Here is a 16,550-nt window from a genome sequence, read left to right on the forward strand (position 1 = left end):
CATTTAAACGGGGATAGCAGATCCATTCTATGTGTCATACTTGATCATTTCGCGATATTGCCATATTTTTGCTGAAAGGATTTAGTAGAGAACATCGACGATAAAGGTCGCAACTTTTGGTCGCTGATAAAAAAAAAAGCCTTGCCTACACCGGAAGTAGCGTGACGTCACCGGAGGAAGGACTCCTCACATTTCCCCATTGTTTACAATGCAGCGAGAGAGATTCGGACCGAGAAAGCGACGATTACCCCATTAATTTGAGCGAGGATGAAAGATTCGTTGATGAGGAAAGTGAGAGTGAAGGACTAGAGTGCAGTGCAGGACGTATCTTTTTTCGCTCTGACCGTAACTTAGGTACAAGGGTTCATTGGATTCCACACTTTCTCCTTTTTCTATTGTGGATCACGGATTTGTATTTTAAACCACCTCGGATACTATATCCTCTTGAAAATGAGAGTCGAGCACGCAAAATGGACATTCACAGTGACTTTTATCTCCACGACAATACATCGGCGAAGCTCTTTAGCTACTGAGCTAATGTGATAGCATCGGGCTCAAATGCAGATAGAAACAAAAGAAATAAACCCCTAAGTGGAAGGATAAACAGAAGATCAACAATACTATTAAACCATGGACCTGTACCTACACGGTTAATAAGTCCCAGCTTGGTGAAGCTTAACAATGCTGTTGCTAACGACGCCATTGAAGCTAACTTAGCACCTCACAGAACTATGATAAAAACATTAGCTATCCACCTACGCCAGCCAGCCCTCATCTGCTCATCAACACCCGTGCTCACCTGCGTTCCAGCGATCGACGGAAGGACGAAGGACTTCACCCGATCATCCGTGCGGCCGGCGGCTAGCGTTGTCTAGCGCGTCTGCTATCCAAGTCAAAGTCCTCCTGGTTGTGTTGCTACAGCCAGCCGCTAATACACCGATCCCACCTACAGCTTTCTTCTTTGCAGTCTTCATTGTTCATTAAACAAATTGCAAAAGATTCACCAACACAGATGTCCAGAATACTGTGGAATTTTGAGATGAAAACAGAGCTTTTTTGTATTGGATTCAATGGTGTACCAATACTTCCGTTTCAACCATTGACGTCACGCGCATACGTCATCATATCTAGACGTTTTCAACCGGAAGTTTAGCGGAAAATTTAAAATTGCACTTTATAAGTTGACCCGGCCGTATTGGCATGTGTTGCAATGTTAAGATTTCATCATTGATATATAAACTATCAGACTGCGTGGTCGGTAGTAGTGGCTTTCAGTAGGCCTTTAACTAAACTGTATTTGACAGTCGCGGAGGTGGCTGCCAAGTGTAATTTTGTATTGTTCCTCTCAAATTTAACATGAATTAGTTACGGCTAAAATGATGAATGCTTTCGATGTTGCAGTACTTTTTTTACGAACAGAATAAGTATAGTCAGTTAAGTAATAAGTCAGTTTTCAGCTGAATTACTTAGACGACATCTGTGACTGGAACGTTTCTAACTCTTGTTCCTTCTCAGAGGCTAAGTCACAGGTGTCAAACTCAAGGCCCGGTGGCCAGATGTGGCCCGCCACTTCATTTTACTTGGCCCTCGAAAGCCTGGAAATAATATGTATCAATACAGTACTGTAACTTTTCTTACTAAATGTATTTTTTATTTCTATTTTGGGAGAAAAAACCCCCACATGTATTCCATGTAATCGCAAATTATGTTAACTTAAATATTGTCTAATTATGCAAAAATATGTTATCAAACATTTTAACCATTTTTTAAATATAATTAAATACTAATAATAATGGTTTCAAAGCAGGTTATCCATTCAATTGAGCAATTTAAAGTAGCAATAGATTTCATGGTGAAATTGTGACATTTACTGTGGTTTTTACAGCATTTTTTCTCTAAATGGAGAAAAAAAAACAGTACTTTTTTTTTTTTACTGTAATAAACTGTAGTGCCGTTTTGGCATTTACAATAATACACCAAAAAATCTACAGTTGTTGATTTAAGGTAAAAAAAACAAACAGACAAACTGGCAGCTCAGGTGCCAACATTTTACTGTAAAATGGCAGTTTTTTTATTTACAGTAAAAAAAACTAATGTAAATTTTACAGTAAAATTCTGGCAACTGAGCTGCCTTTTTTTTTTTTTTTTTTACCATAAAAACCGCAGTATTGTTTTTCCATTAACAGTAAAATACACTACATTTTGAGGTGAAATTATTGCAATTTACCATTTTTTTTGGACATTTTAGTTTTTTTAAAATCTACAAATAAAATGCATAAAACAATTGAGTAAAAATAGTGTTCGCTGTTAGAAGTGGCCCTCTGGGGCCAAACATAACTGCGATGTGGCCCTCAGTGAAAGCGACTTTGACACCTCTGGGCTAAGTTGTAGTCTTTTTAGGAATGGTTGAAAGGACAAGGATAGGTGGTGTCACAGACCACCTCCTCTGTTCAGGGATTGTTTTTCAACCTTGGCGTGGATGGCTTCCATAACACCCCATTTGCTTCGCTGTCCAGAATCTATGCATTTTTGTCATCAAAGGAGTTTGCCTGTCAATGCTGCGCCATACGTCGGCTTAGTGGTTGTTTTGTTTCCCCAATATATGAATCAGTGCATTCATCATTACACTGGACAGCATACACCAGATTGATTTGTGGGTGTAGGCTGTCCCGTCTTTGAGATGCACCAATCTCTGTCTAAGGGTGTTACCTGGTTTGAAGTGTACTGGAATGTTGTGTTAAAAAATAATCAGAGTTAGTCATACAGACCTGACACATGCTGTATGGAATGACGATGTCATTGCGTCTGTCACCTTTTTCTTCCTCATCCAGTCTGTTCTTGTTCCTTCTAGAACTGGATGTGCTGGAATACAAATGTTATTTGTTACGCATTAATAACGGTGTAAAAGACGTCGGTTGTACTTGTATGTACAAACCCTGTTTCCATATGAGTTGGGAAATTGTGTTAGATGTTAAATATAAACGGAATACAATGATTTGCAAATCATTTTCAACCCATATTCAGTTGAATATGCTACAAAAACAACATATTTGATGTTCAAACTGATAAACTTTTTTTTTTTCTGCAAATAATCATTACCTTTAGAATTTGATGCCAGCAACACGTGACAAAGAAGTTGGGAAAGGTGGCAATAAATACTGATAAAGTTGAGGAATGCTCATCAAACACTTATTTGGAACATCCCACAGGTGAACAAGGCAAATTGGGAACAGGTGGGTGCCATGATTGGGTATAAAAGTAGACTCCATGAAATGCTCAGTCATTCACAAACAAGGATGGGGCGAGGGTCACCACTTTGTCAACAAATGTGTGGGCAAATTGTTGAACAGTTTAAGAAAAACCTTTCTCAACCAGCTATTGCAAGGAATTTAGGGATTTCACCATCTACGCTCCGTAATATCATCAAAGGGTTGAGAGAATCTGGAGAAATCACTGCACGTAAGCAGCTAAGCCCGTGACCTTCGATCCCCCAGGCTGTACTGCATCAACAAGCGACGTCAGTGTGTAAAGGATATCACCACATGGGCTCAGGAACACTTCAGAAACCCACTGCCAGTAACTACAGTTGGTCGCTACATCTGTAAGTGCAAGTTAAAACTCTCCTATGCAAGGCGAAAACCGTTTATCAACAACACCCAGAAACGTCGTCGGCTTCGCTGGGCCTGAGCTCATCGAAGATGGACTGATACAAAGTGGAAAAGTGTTCTGTTGTCTGACGAGTCCACATTTCAAATTGTTTTTGGAAACTGTGGACGTCGTTTATCAGTTTGAACATCAAATATGTCGTCTTTGTAGTGCATTCAATTGAATATGGGTTGAAAATGATTTGCAAATCATTGTATTCCGTTTATATTCACATCTAACACAATCCCCCAACTCATATGGAAACAGGGTTTGTATTTTAATTGTTGTAGTTTTTTCATGTCCTTGTATACAGTATGCTTGGTATGTGTATACAAACATATTCAATAGGGCTGTGAATCTTAGGGTACCACACAATTTGATTTGATCCGATTTGTGTGTGTAACTATTCGATTCAGAATTGATTCTTGATTCAAAACAATTCTCGATTTCAAATACATTTTTAATAACATTAGGTCCCAGTTTTATGATTAACTACATTCTTCCTTAAAATAGATAACAGCTTTGATACATTTATATATTTCTTAAAAGAAATGTCATGATCCGTGGCCCGGATCATGTTTTGTTTAGGTTTTGTTCTGTGCAGTTCCTGTTTTGTGCACCCCGGGGTTTGTTTTGGTTACCATGGGTGCTGATTGGTTTCAGTTGCCTCTGATTAGTGCTCACCTGCTAATCAGAGAGCTATTTATTCATGTTGCTCGCCACACATTGTCTGGCTTCGTTATTTGCAGTATGCAACACCTTACGTTTGGTTATTCCTGTGTCCTATAGTTTGTGAGTCCTGTGCTAAGTTTTACCTTAGCTTCCGCGTGCGATCGGCACGCATCCTTTGTTTCCTGTCTTTGGTTTGTGCTATGATTTACGAGGAATAAATCATATCCCACCTTCACGCTTTCGTCCGGAGTTGTCCGTCTGCATCTTGGGAGAACGACCCCGCATAAACATGCGACCCCGACGTGACAAGAAAACTGGTTTTGTTTAATAAAATTCTCCCAAAACGTCTAATAAAGTCAAATACAAATAAGGCAACAAGAGAAGTATCCAGCACTTCTCTTTTCTAAAATAAATCTGTACAGCAGATATGGGCATCTTCATAAACAATATGACAGGTAAAACATATATATTTATATTTTTTGAGTTGATTAAGAATTTTTACAAATAAGAATCACATTTTTTTGACACCCTTAATATTGAAGGATTTAAAGGCCTACTGAAATGAATTTTTTTTATTTAAACTGGAATAGCAGATCCATTTTATGTGTCATACTTGATCATTTCGCGATATTGCCATATTTTTGCTGAAAGGATTTAGTAGAGAACATCGACGATAAAGTTCGCAACTTTTGCTCGCTGATAAAAAAAAGCCTTGCCTGTACCGGAAGTAGCGTGACGTCACAGGAGGTAATATTCCTCACAATTCCCCGTTGTTTACAATGGAGCGAGAGAGATTCGGAGCGACAAAGCGACGATTACCCCATTAATTTGAGCGAGGATGAGAGATTCGTGGATGAGGAACGTTAGAGTGAAGAACTAGAGGCAGTGCAGGACGTATCTTTTTTCGCTCTGACCGTAACTTAGGTACAAGCTGGCTCATTGGATTCCACACTCTCTCCTTTTTCTATTGTGGATCACGGATTTGTATTTTAAACCACCTCGGATACTATATCCTCTTGAAAATGAGAGTCGAGCACGCAAAATGGACATTCACAGTGACTTTTATCTCCACGACAATACATCGGTGACACACTTAGCTACTGAGCTAATGTGATAGCATCGTTCTCAAATGCAGATAGAAACAAAATAAGTAAATCCCTGACTGGAAGGATAGACAAAAGATCAACAATACTATTAAACCATGGACATGTAACTACACGGTTAATAATTCTCAGCCTGGCAAAGCTTAACAATGCTGTTGCTAACGACGCTGAAGCTAACTTAGCAACTTAGCAACCGGACCTCACAGACCTATGATAAAAACATTAGCGCTCCACCTACGCCAGCCAGCCCTCATCTGCTCATCAACACCCGTGCTCACCTGCGTTCCAGCGATCGACGGCGCGACGAAGGACTTCACCCGATCATCCGTGGGGTGGGCGGCTAGCATGGGCTAGGCGTCTGCTATCCAAGTAAGTAGTCCTTGTGTTGCTACAGCCAGCCGCTAATACACCGATCCCACCTACAACGTTCTTCTTTTCAGCCTCCATTGTTCATTAAACAAATTGCAAAAGATTCACCAAGACAGATGTCCAGAATACTGTGGAATTATGAAATGAAAACAGAGCTTTTTGTATAGCTCCGAATACTTCCCTTGCCCTCGTGACGTCACACGCATACGTCATATCCAAAGGAGTTTTTCAACCGGAAGTTTAGCTGCAAATTTAAAATTGCACTTTATAAATTAACCCGGCCGTATTGGCATGTGTTGCAATGTTAAGATTTCATCATTGATATATAAACTATCAGACTGCGTGGTCGGTAGTAGTGGCTTTCAGTAGGCCTTTAAGGAACTTTATTGTCATACTAGCACACATTAGCCACATGAGGAAATTGGTACTTGAGGTCCCAGATTTAGCCCAAGGAATACTACAAGAACAATAGTATGTACATAATAATTTGAGAAGAATAGGTTTTTATCAAGAAAAAGTAGGATTAAATCATCTATAAATCAAAGTTTACTTATATAGCCCTTAATCACGAGTGTCTCAAAGGGCTGCACAAGCCACGACGACATCCCACATCAGGGCAAGAAAAAATGTGCTCAGCTTCTTCCTACTTCTTTTCGGACATGTGCCTAAGGTTCATAAGTTGGTATCAAATTCAGTACTTTTATAGGTACCAACTAGGGATGTCCGATAATGGCTTTTTGCCGATATTCCGATATTGTCCAACTCTTTAATTACCGATACCGATATCAACCGATACCGATATATACAGTCGTGGAATTAACACATTATTATGCCTAATTTGGACAACCAGGTATGGTGAAGATAAGGTTGTTTTTTTTTTAAATAAAATAAAATAAGATAAATAAATTAAAAACATTTTCTTGAATACAAAAGAAAGTAAAACAATGTAAAAACAGTTACATAGAAACTAGTAATTAATGAAAATGAGTAAAATTAACTGTTAAAGGTTAGTATTATTAGTGGACCAGCAGCACGCACAATCAAGTGTGCTTACGGACTGTATCCCTTGCAGACTGTATTGATATATGTTGATATATAATGTAGGAACCAGAATATTAATAACAGAAAGAAACAACCCTTTTGTGTGAATGAGTGTAAATGGGGGAGGGAGTTTTTTTTGGGTTGGTGCACTAATTGTAAGTGTATCTTGTGTTTTTTATGTTGATTTAATAAAAAAAATAAAAAATAAAAAAAACAAAAACGATACAGATAATAAAAAAACCGATACCGATAATTTCCGATATTACATTTTAAAGAATTTATCGGCATCTCTAGTACCAACTAAATTACTCCAGTATTGCAGAGTACCGAATTATTTAAAACCAAACTACTAGTTTGCGAAACCTGGGTTGCACATGACTTTAGGCAATATAGTGGAAAAGTCCAAAACGGATCATTATCTTTTTGTAAAGCCAGAATATATGATTAATATGTTGTATTGGATCTCATTAGATGAAGCAACTTTTTTTAAATTTCAGTGTTCAACACCTCTTTTATGTGTTCTTATGGTGTTTTTCCTCCAATACTCAGCTGTCGGCCACATCAACACCGAGGGCAGCTTTCCTGCAGTGCCTCCGTTGGGCCATGCTGTGTCCCTTCCAGGAGGGGACGGACCCGAAAGGGGAAGAGACACAGCTGGTTCTGCAAGGCGGTGCACATCCGAACCCTCTCGGAGTCATGGTTTACAGCCCAGTCCAAATTGAGAGCTCTGCACCACCTTCAGGCTCAGCTCAGGTAGTAACAAAGAAAGACGAAGAAACGCTCTTGCCCAAGAAAGCAAAGCTACTGGTGAGTTCAATTGTCCCCCCCCCAAGAGATTCACATCACGTGTCTTACTTTCTATATCTGGATGTTTTTGAAATGTTCAACCCATGTACCTTTTCAGGATACAGTCAAATTCCGCCTGTCACCAAGTTTGGATAAGACTTCATCAAGCCCGAAGGCATCTCTGAGGACAAAGCTGGAGGATGCATCAGGTCAGGGAAGATCCGCCTCGTCGCCTCTCCAAAGTAAATATTGCACCCCCTCCAGTAAACGTAGTGAAAAGCCTCCAAAAGAGCAGCAGGAGTAAAAGCTTATATCAAGGAGTTTATTTTTTTATGTAGTGAAGATAGTTAATTACAAATGGCTGCAGACTAATAAAGATTAGTGTTTGTGCAACCAGTCTATAGTGTCAAAATCACAATTTTGAAACAATTAGCAACATTGATTTTCTTCGATGACTTTAAAGTCAAACATGAGCTATTGGGTCAACCGTCTTGGATTCAAAATATGTTCTTCCTGTTGGAAATAATAGAATAGGTTAATCGGTCTCCATTACGAGAGCTTCATTAACTACACAAATATATTTTTTTAAAGTAACATAACATTCTTTACAGTCCTACAAGGGTAAAAATAAGTCATCAACTTGTGTGAAGTTTGCCCCCCCCCATTTTTATTTCAAATATTAAAATAACTGTCATTCGTTTCTGCTGACAAAATTGTTGCTTGTTCAGTTATGTTTTTTTCGTAAAATAGATTTATTGACAAGTGATGTCATCTAGTCCAGGGGTCCCCAACCTTTTTGTAGCTGCAGACCGGTCAACGCTTGAAAATTTGTCCCACGGACCGGGTGGGGTAGTAGGGGGGTGGAATTTTTTTTATTTATTTTTTTCCCGTAAAGAAATACAATCATGTGTGCTTACGGACTGTATCCCTGCAGACTGTATTGATCTATATTGATATATAATGTATATATTGTGTTTTTTATGTTGATTTAATTTAAAATTATTATTATTATTTTTTTTAAATTTCTTGCGCGGCCCGGTACCAACCCGGTGGTTGGGGACCACTGATATAGTCTCCCCACATTGTCCAAGTCTCCCCAAACTTGTCCCGTTTGTTCATGATACATTTGTGCTGCAAACTATCTTTGTCTAACAATAATAGTTTTAATGTTGACTTTTTGTAGTTTTTATGCTGTTAACGTGTTACTTACATGTTATTATTCATAACCAGCAACCTCCTGTCGGGGTTCGCGGTGGTTCTGGAGCCTATCCCAGCTGAATGAGACACGTTTGGAGAAGTTTTGCCATGATAATAATAATACTAATAATATATTTTATTTGTAAAAACACTTTACATTGAGTAAACCAGTGTTCTTCAACCACTGTGCCGCGACACGCCGTTAGAGATGATCTAATTTCACCTATTTGGGTTAAAAATATTTTTGCAAACCAGTAATTATAGTCTGCAAATTATGTGTTAAGTGTTGGTGCTGTCTAGAGCTCGGCAGAGTAACTGTGTAATACTCTTCCATATCAGTAGGTGGCAGCAGGTAGCTAATTGTTTTGTAGATGTCGGAAACAGTGGGAGGCATAATGCAGGTAAAAAGGTATCTAATGCTTAAACCAAAAATAAACAAAAGGTGAGTGCCCCTAAGAAAAGTAATTGAAGCTTAGGGAAGGCTATGCAGAACGAAACTAAAACTGAACTGGCTGCAAAATAAACAAAAACAGAATGCTGGACGACAGCAAAGACTTACTGTGGGGCAAAGACGGCGTCCACAAAGTACATCCGAACACGACATGACAATCAACAATGTCCCCACAAAGAAGGATAAAAACAACTAAAATCTTCTTGATTCCTAAAACAAAGTAGATGTGGGAAATATCGCTCAAAGGAAAACATGAAACTGCTACAGGAAAATACCAAAAAAAGACAAAAAGCCATTAAAATAGTAGCGCAAAACAAGAACTAAAACACTACACACAGGAAAACAGCAAAAAAATAAAAAATAAGTCACAGTGCGATGTGACAGGTGGTGACAGTACACCTACTTTGACAAAAACTATATTGATGCATGGTTGGTTATGCTTTAAAGTCATATCCAACAATTGCGACAACGACTTTTTACTGTCAACTGAGTTTCGTTTTTTAATGATGTCTGCTGGTGGTGTGCCTCCGAGATTTTTCAACGCAAAAAATGTGCCTTGGCTCAAAATAGGTTGAAAAACACTGGAGTAAACAACCTCAAAGTGCTCCAGTGTATTAAAAAAAATAAAAATAAAAATAATTAAAAATAAATAAAAATAAAAACTAGAACAGCCTAATAGCTAGAACTAGTATGCATGTATCTAAAAAAAGGCTTTTTAAAAAAAAAAAAAAAAAAAAGGGGTTTTAAGCCTTTTTTAAAAGCATCCACAGTCTGTGGTGCCCTCAGGTGGTCAGGGAGAGCGTTCCACAGACTGGGAGCAGCGCAGCAGAAATCCCGGTCTCCCATTGTTCGTAACTTTGTCCTCGGAGGTTTGAGGAGGTTAGCCTGTCCGGAGCAGAGGTGTCGAGATTTGGGGGCCATGGATCGGGGGGCTGGTTATGAGTAACAACATGAAAACTAGAAAACGTTAGTAACATAAAAACTATAATAGACACACATTTTTTGTAGCACAAACGACTGGGACAAGTTTGGGGAGATTTTGACAAGGTGGGGAACTGGTTGACATCACTAGTCAGAAAATGTATTTTAGAATGACTTTAAAGGGGAACTACACTTATTTAGGAATTTTGCTTATCGTTCACAATCATTATGAGAAACAAGAACACGTCTTTTTTTTTTAGGATTTTAAAGATGATAAAAAAAACACTTGCAAATAGCGGCTCGTGGGAGTCACAGTTGTCGCATTTAAAGCCTTTTCAAACAACTTCAAAACCCTCCAACGTTTTATTTACACACTGCAAGTCTATATATAATGTAAATAACAGACATGTGTATAGAAATATGTAATATGTTTAATATTTACCGTATTTTGATCATTTTAATCAGTGTTGGGACTGATTTCTTCAGCACATTGATTTCCATTTCTATAGCACCGCACCTCCGACTTCCGTATGCTCCTACTGTCGGAAACAAAAGCAAGTGTTTTCTACTCATGGCAGACTTTTTAACAGACAACGAAGACGCGGCTATTATAGACACATGCGGATTCACAACCTTATCTTTTTGAAGCTGAACATACTGAGGATGAACTGCTGCTTCTAGAAGCGAGCACAAAGGAAGGGCGAGACGTTGTGAGGCGAAAGTGACAACGCTATAAATGTGGAATTTGGAGCCAAACTATTTTGACGTAAATGGAGCGCTTACCCAAATGAACCATACAAAACGTCCTCAGGCAGCTAAACCAAACGCGCAACTGTCCATCGTGCGAGTCACACTTTAAATGTTGATCATGACACACGCAGCACGTCACACGTGTATCATGACAGACAGCATAATACGCTGTCTGGCTAGCTGTGTACAAACAACATGAAATGTGGGTTAATACCTTACTGATACCGGTAATATGATTGTTCATGTTTCTCAGTCAGTACAGATTGGTGTCTTATCGCATCGTGTTGTGCATTACCAACTCAAACCCATTCCGCGCTGACGTAGTTGCCAGCTTATTTCTTTCCGTAGTTTTACGGCTAATACCGATGTGTTACTATGCTGGATAAAAAATTCCTCAGTGTTCGCTCTTCCAATAACAATGTCGCTACAGTTTGGTTATTATACAAATTACGGAACATAAATTAAGTATTGTGTACGGTTTATGGATGCATTTTTAAAGTGATTTAGAGGTAGAATTGATTGCTCCCATTAGCTGCATTGCTAGCCACCTAGAACGAGCCAATTTTTACATGTTCGAATGCAAAGAAAAACCTTTTGTCTTCTAGTCTCTCATAAGGATTGTGAACTTTAGGCAAAATATTCCCCTCAACCGTAACTTACTTACTTACTTAGGCCTTAGTATTCCCTGAGGAACATAGGCCGCCGACGAAAGCCTTCCATCCATTCCGGTCTTGTGCCCTTCGGTCGAGTTGTTGCCATGACAGCCCCTCAGCCCTCATCTCCTGTTCCGTGCTTCTTCTCCAGGTTGTTCTTGGTCTCCCTCTGTTTCTTTTCCCCTGTGGGTTCCATGTTAGTGCCTGTTTGGTGATTGATTGATTTGGTTTTCTGAGTGTGTGGCCTATCCAGCTCCACTTCCTTCTCCTGATTTGCAGTTCCACTGGTTCTTGTTTGGTGAGTTCCCACAGGTTGGCATTGGTGATGGTGTCTGGCCAGTAGACTCCTAACGGTTTACGAATGTCTGTAGTTTGAGTATGCTATTGGTGGTTTTCCATGTTTCTGATCCGTACAGCAGGATGGATTTGACATTTGAGTTAAATATTTTCAGTTTGGTTTTGAGAGAAATGTTTTTGCTCTCCAAATTTTGTTTAGTATGTTGAATCGTAACAGTACATCAAAATTGTTCACATTTAACAGCACAAACAAATGGCAATTTTGATATGTGCATCGATAAGGGGGGCCAACTTTACCCAGGTAATACAGCCACTGCTGATAGAAAACACTCGAACTTTCTAAATCAAAGTCATAATCGTACAAGAACGGTGCAAACACAAACATGACAGCACAACAAACGCAAAGAGCAACTTCCTGTACGTGAGCTGAAGTGTCTTTGACCATTTCCTGGTCAAAATATGCACTCTGTGCATTTTTATTTTATTGAAATGAGTTTATTTCCGTCATATAATCAACATTTTGTGTGATCAATATAACAGCACAGATTATACATATTAACAATCATACACACACAAAAAGAAAAAGAATGACTGAAAAAGGAATAGGCTGAAGCCAAAGCTTATAATTGCCTATCTTATACATTCACTGAAAATTAGATTGCCTGGAACATCAACGTTCAAAAAATCAATGGGATGAAAGTAATCGTTGCTATATTTTATAATTTTCCATTGTTTCACCTTTCAAGGCTTTCTTAAACCTTAACAAAGAACTACATGTCTTCAACTCCTCACAGAGCTTGTTCCACCATTCAACTCCTAAAACTGAATTCTACATTTGTATTTTATATTCGTTCTTACTTTACCGTATTTTCCGCACTATAAGGCGCACCGGATTATAAGGCGCACCTTCAATGAATGGCATATTTCAAAACTCTGTTCATACATAAGGCGCACCGGATTATAAGGCGCACCTATGCATCCATTAGATCAGGGGTGTCAAAAATGCGGCCCGGGGGCCATTTGCGGCCCGCAGCTAATTGTTTACCGGCCCGCCACACATTCTGGAAATACTATTGTAAAAATAAAAAATAACATTAAAAAAAGTGGAATGAGGTGAAATTTAACGAGAAAAAGTTGCAATGTTGACACAAAAGCTGCCATGCAGGCTGTTTTTTTTTTCTTTTGTCTTTCTTCATTTTTCTTTTTTTGCCACTGCTCCAAAAAAAAAAATAATGACAAAAAAATCCATGTTATAATGAATTATTTTCAGGGCTCCAATGACTTCAAATATTTCACTTTAAAATGTTTTTTTGTGGTAAATATTGCATATATTGTGTAGTAGCCATATAAAAACATCAAAGTTTTCTTTGACAAAAGCGCATAAAACAAACAAAACAATAGTTCCAGCATAAAATGGACAGATATATCTGAAGTTGATCTCGTAACTTAAGTGTTGAAAGTAAAAGAAAAACCTAATAAAAATGTATCACTTTATGAGTGGGGCACCTTTTGGATCCCAAATATATTTAGTGATTTTTCATTTATCTTTTCACTGTGATTACTCAAAAATATGAAATAATTAAAATCAATGGTGTCCTGCATTATTGATCTTTTAGGGCTCTAATGACTAAATACTGCATATTTCAGTTTTAGTATAAAAAAATTAAGTTGTTTTTGACAGAAAAGCCATAAAACATTTTTTTTAAATTTGTGTATTACTTTATATCAACTTGAAGTTGATATAGAGATTTACTGTAAGCGTTAAATAGTTTAAAAATAATAATAATCTGACTTATTTTTAACATTTTAATGACTGAGACCCTTTATGGTCCCCGGGACCCCTAAAGGTAAAATAAATAAAAAATGCATATATTTTGTTATGGTTTGAAAATGAAAAATATCAAAATGACCCCCACATGCTTAAATTTTTCCGTGTGCGGCCCTCAGTGGAAATAGTTTGGACACCCCTGCATTAGATGGCGCTGCGCTAAAGGGAATGTAAACAAAACAGTCAGATAGGTCAGTCAAACTCTATTAATAGATTACAAACCAGCATTCTGACAACTCTGTTCACCCCCAAAGTGAATAAACAGCTGATTTATTATTTTCCCCGAGGTAAAGTCAGTGACGTGGTGTTTTGTTTATCTTTTAACCACAGCAAGGTATAACATGTAGTGCAACATTTATATCACATAGTGGAGGGGAACTTTTCCCTGATTCAATAAACACGTAAAAAACAGTGATACTGTTACGATAAATCAAACACTAGTGCAATCACAATATAGTAACACTCCAAATAGTGCAGAGCAATAACAATATAACAATAACTCAACGTTGCTCAAACGTTAATGTCACACAACACAACACACAAAATAAACATGTAAAGCTCACTTTATGAAGTTATTCCTCATCCACGAATCGCTCGAATTCTTCTTCTTCAGTGTCCGAATTAAACAGTTGGGCGGATACGGCATCTCGGCGAAGTCGTCATTAATGGAGTCAGTGCTCTATTCCCGTGTTCTACTGCGTGACTGATCGTCTTAAAGGCCTACTGAAATGAATTTTTTTTATTTAAACGGGGATAGCAGATCTATTCTATGTGTCATACTTGATCATTTCGCGATATTGCCATATTTTTGCTGAAAGGATTTAGTATAGAACAACGACGATAAAGTTCGCAACTTTTGGTACCTGATAAAAAAAAAGGCTTGCCCCTACCGGAAGTAGCGTGACGTAGTCAGTTGAACATATACGCAAAGTTCCCTATTGTTTACAATGATGGCCGCACGAAGTGAGAGAGATTCGGACCGAGAAAGCGACAATTTCCCCATTAATTTGAGCGAGGATGAAAGATTTGTGGATGAGTAAAGTGCAAGTGAAGGACTAGTGGGGAGTTGAAGCTATTCAGATAGGGAAGATGCTGTGAGAGCCGGGGGTGACCTGATATTCAGCTGGGAATGACTACAACAGTAAATAAACACAAGACATATATATACTCTATTAGCCACAACACAACCAGGCTTATATTTAATATGCCACAAATTAATCCTGCATAAAAACACCTGCGTGTTTGTTATGCTAGCTCCTCTGCTAGCTCCCAGCTCCATAGAACACGCCAATACAATTCAAACACCTGATCAACACACACAATCACTCAGCCCAAAAGACCGTTTACCTAACCCAAGGTTCATAAAGCTTATATATTTTTAAAAAGTTACGTACGTGACGCGCACGTACGGTACGGTACGTGTTATGCTAGCTCCTAGCTCCTATGCTAGCTCCTAGCTCCATAGAACACGCCAATACAATTCAAACACCTGATCAACACACACAATCACTCAGCCCAAAAGACCGTTCACCTAACCCAAGGTTCATAAAGCTTATATATTTTAAAAAAGTTACGTACATACGCAAAAAAAAGTTGCGCACATACGGTCAAGCGATCAAATGTTTAGAAGCCAAAGCTGCATACTCACGGTAGCACGTCTGCGTCTTTGTCATCCAAATCAAAGTAATCCTGGTAAGAGTCTGTGTTGTCCCAGTTCTCTACAGGCGTCTGTGTATCGAAGTCAAAAGTCCTCCTGGTTAGAGTCTCTGTTATCCGAGTTCTTCCATCTTGACTGCATCTTTCGGGAATGTAAACAAAGAAGCACCGGCTGTGTACTGTTGTTGCTGACTACGTTCGAAAAATACGTCCATTTCGCACCGACAACTTTCTTCTTTGCTTGCCCAGCTTCCTTCTCCATAATGCAATGAACATGATTGAAACAGATTCACGAACACAGATGTCCAGAATACTGTGGAATTATGAAATGAAAACAGAGCTTTTTCGTATTGGCTTCAATGTGGAAGGCATACCCGTGTTCCCCGGTCTACGTCACGCGCATACTTCATCCTCAGAGGCGTTTCGAACCGGAAGTTTAGCGGCAAATTTAAAATGTCACTTTATAAGTTAACCCGGCCGTATTGGCATGTGTTATAATGTTAAGATTTCATCATTGATATATAAACTATCAGACTGCGTGGTCGGTAGTAGTGGCTTTCAGTAGGCCTTTAAGTTTAAACTCTGCGTCGTAAGCGTGTCTGTTAATAGGAGCCATTTTGGGGTCTTTACATAAACAAACAAATGGAAATGAAACGGCACGCCTCGCGCAGTCATATATCCCAGCATGCACCGCGCTTCTTCTTCTTCTTCTTCTACGGGGGCGGCTGCTTACCGTAGAAGAAAAACTTCTTCTTCTACGGGGGAAAATGAAGTCGGCGGCTGCTTACCGTAGTTGCGATTGATTGATTTATTGAAACTTTTACCTGTTGGAGGCTCAATATTGGTCCATATATAAGGCGCACCGGATTATAAGGCGCACTGTCAGCTTTTGACAACATTGGAGGTTTTTAAGTGCGCCTCATAGTGCGGAAAATACGGTACATATTTCAAAAATCAATATCCCCCGTAAATGATAGTTTTCTCCTCTTAATTTAAATAACCTAGTTGATGGAGGCTTGTAGGGATGATATAGCCAAGCTGGAAGGCTGTCTTTACTCGAAACACAATTTCCATTGTTTTTAAAAACACAATATCTGAAAATTTTAACACATTAGAACTTATAAATAATGGATTGGTATGTTCATAGTGGCACGCTTTGTGTATTATTCTAATTACCCTTT

General features: G+C 38.7%; 1 protein-coding gene across 1 annotated transcript in view; it reads left to right on the plus strand.

Moving 5' to 3' along the window:
- The window catches only part of nphp4 (nephronophthisis 4), a 486,853-nt gene that overhangs the window by 229,271 nt on the left and 241,032 nt on the right, over positions 1–16,550 (plus strand). The window contains exons 11-12 of the mRNA XM_062054501.1: positions 7,380–7,637; positions 7,735–7,858. Coding sequence (XP_061910485.1) covers positions 7,380–7,637; positions 7,735–7,858 — 382 coding nt within the window. The remainder of the gene's footprint in view (positions 1–7,379; positions 7,638–7,734; positions 7,859–16,550) is intronic.

The sequence above is a fragment of the Entelurus aequoreus genome, linkage group LG07 (genome assembly GCF_033978785.1).
Source record: "Entelurus aequoreus isolate RoL-2023_Sb linkage group LG07, RoL_Eaeq_v1.1, whole genome shotgun sequence".
NCBI lineage: Eukaryota > Metazoa > Chordata > Actinopteri > Syngnathiformes > Syngnathidae > Entelurus > Entelurus aequoreus.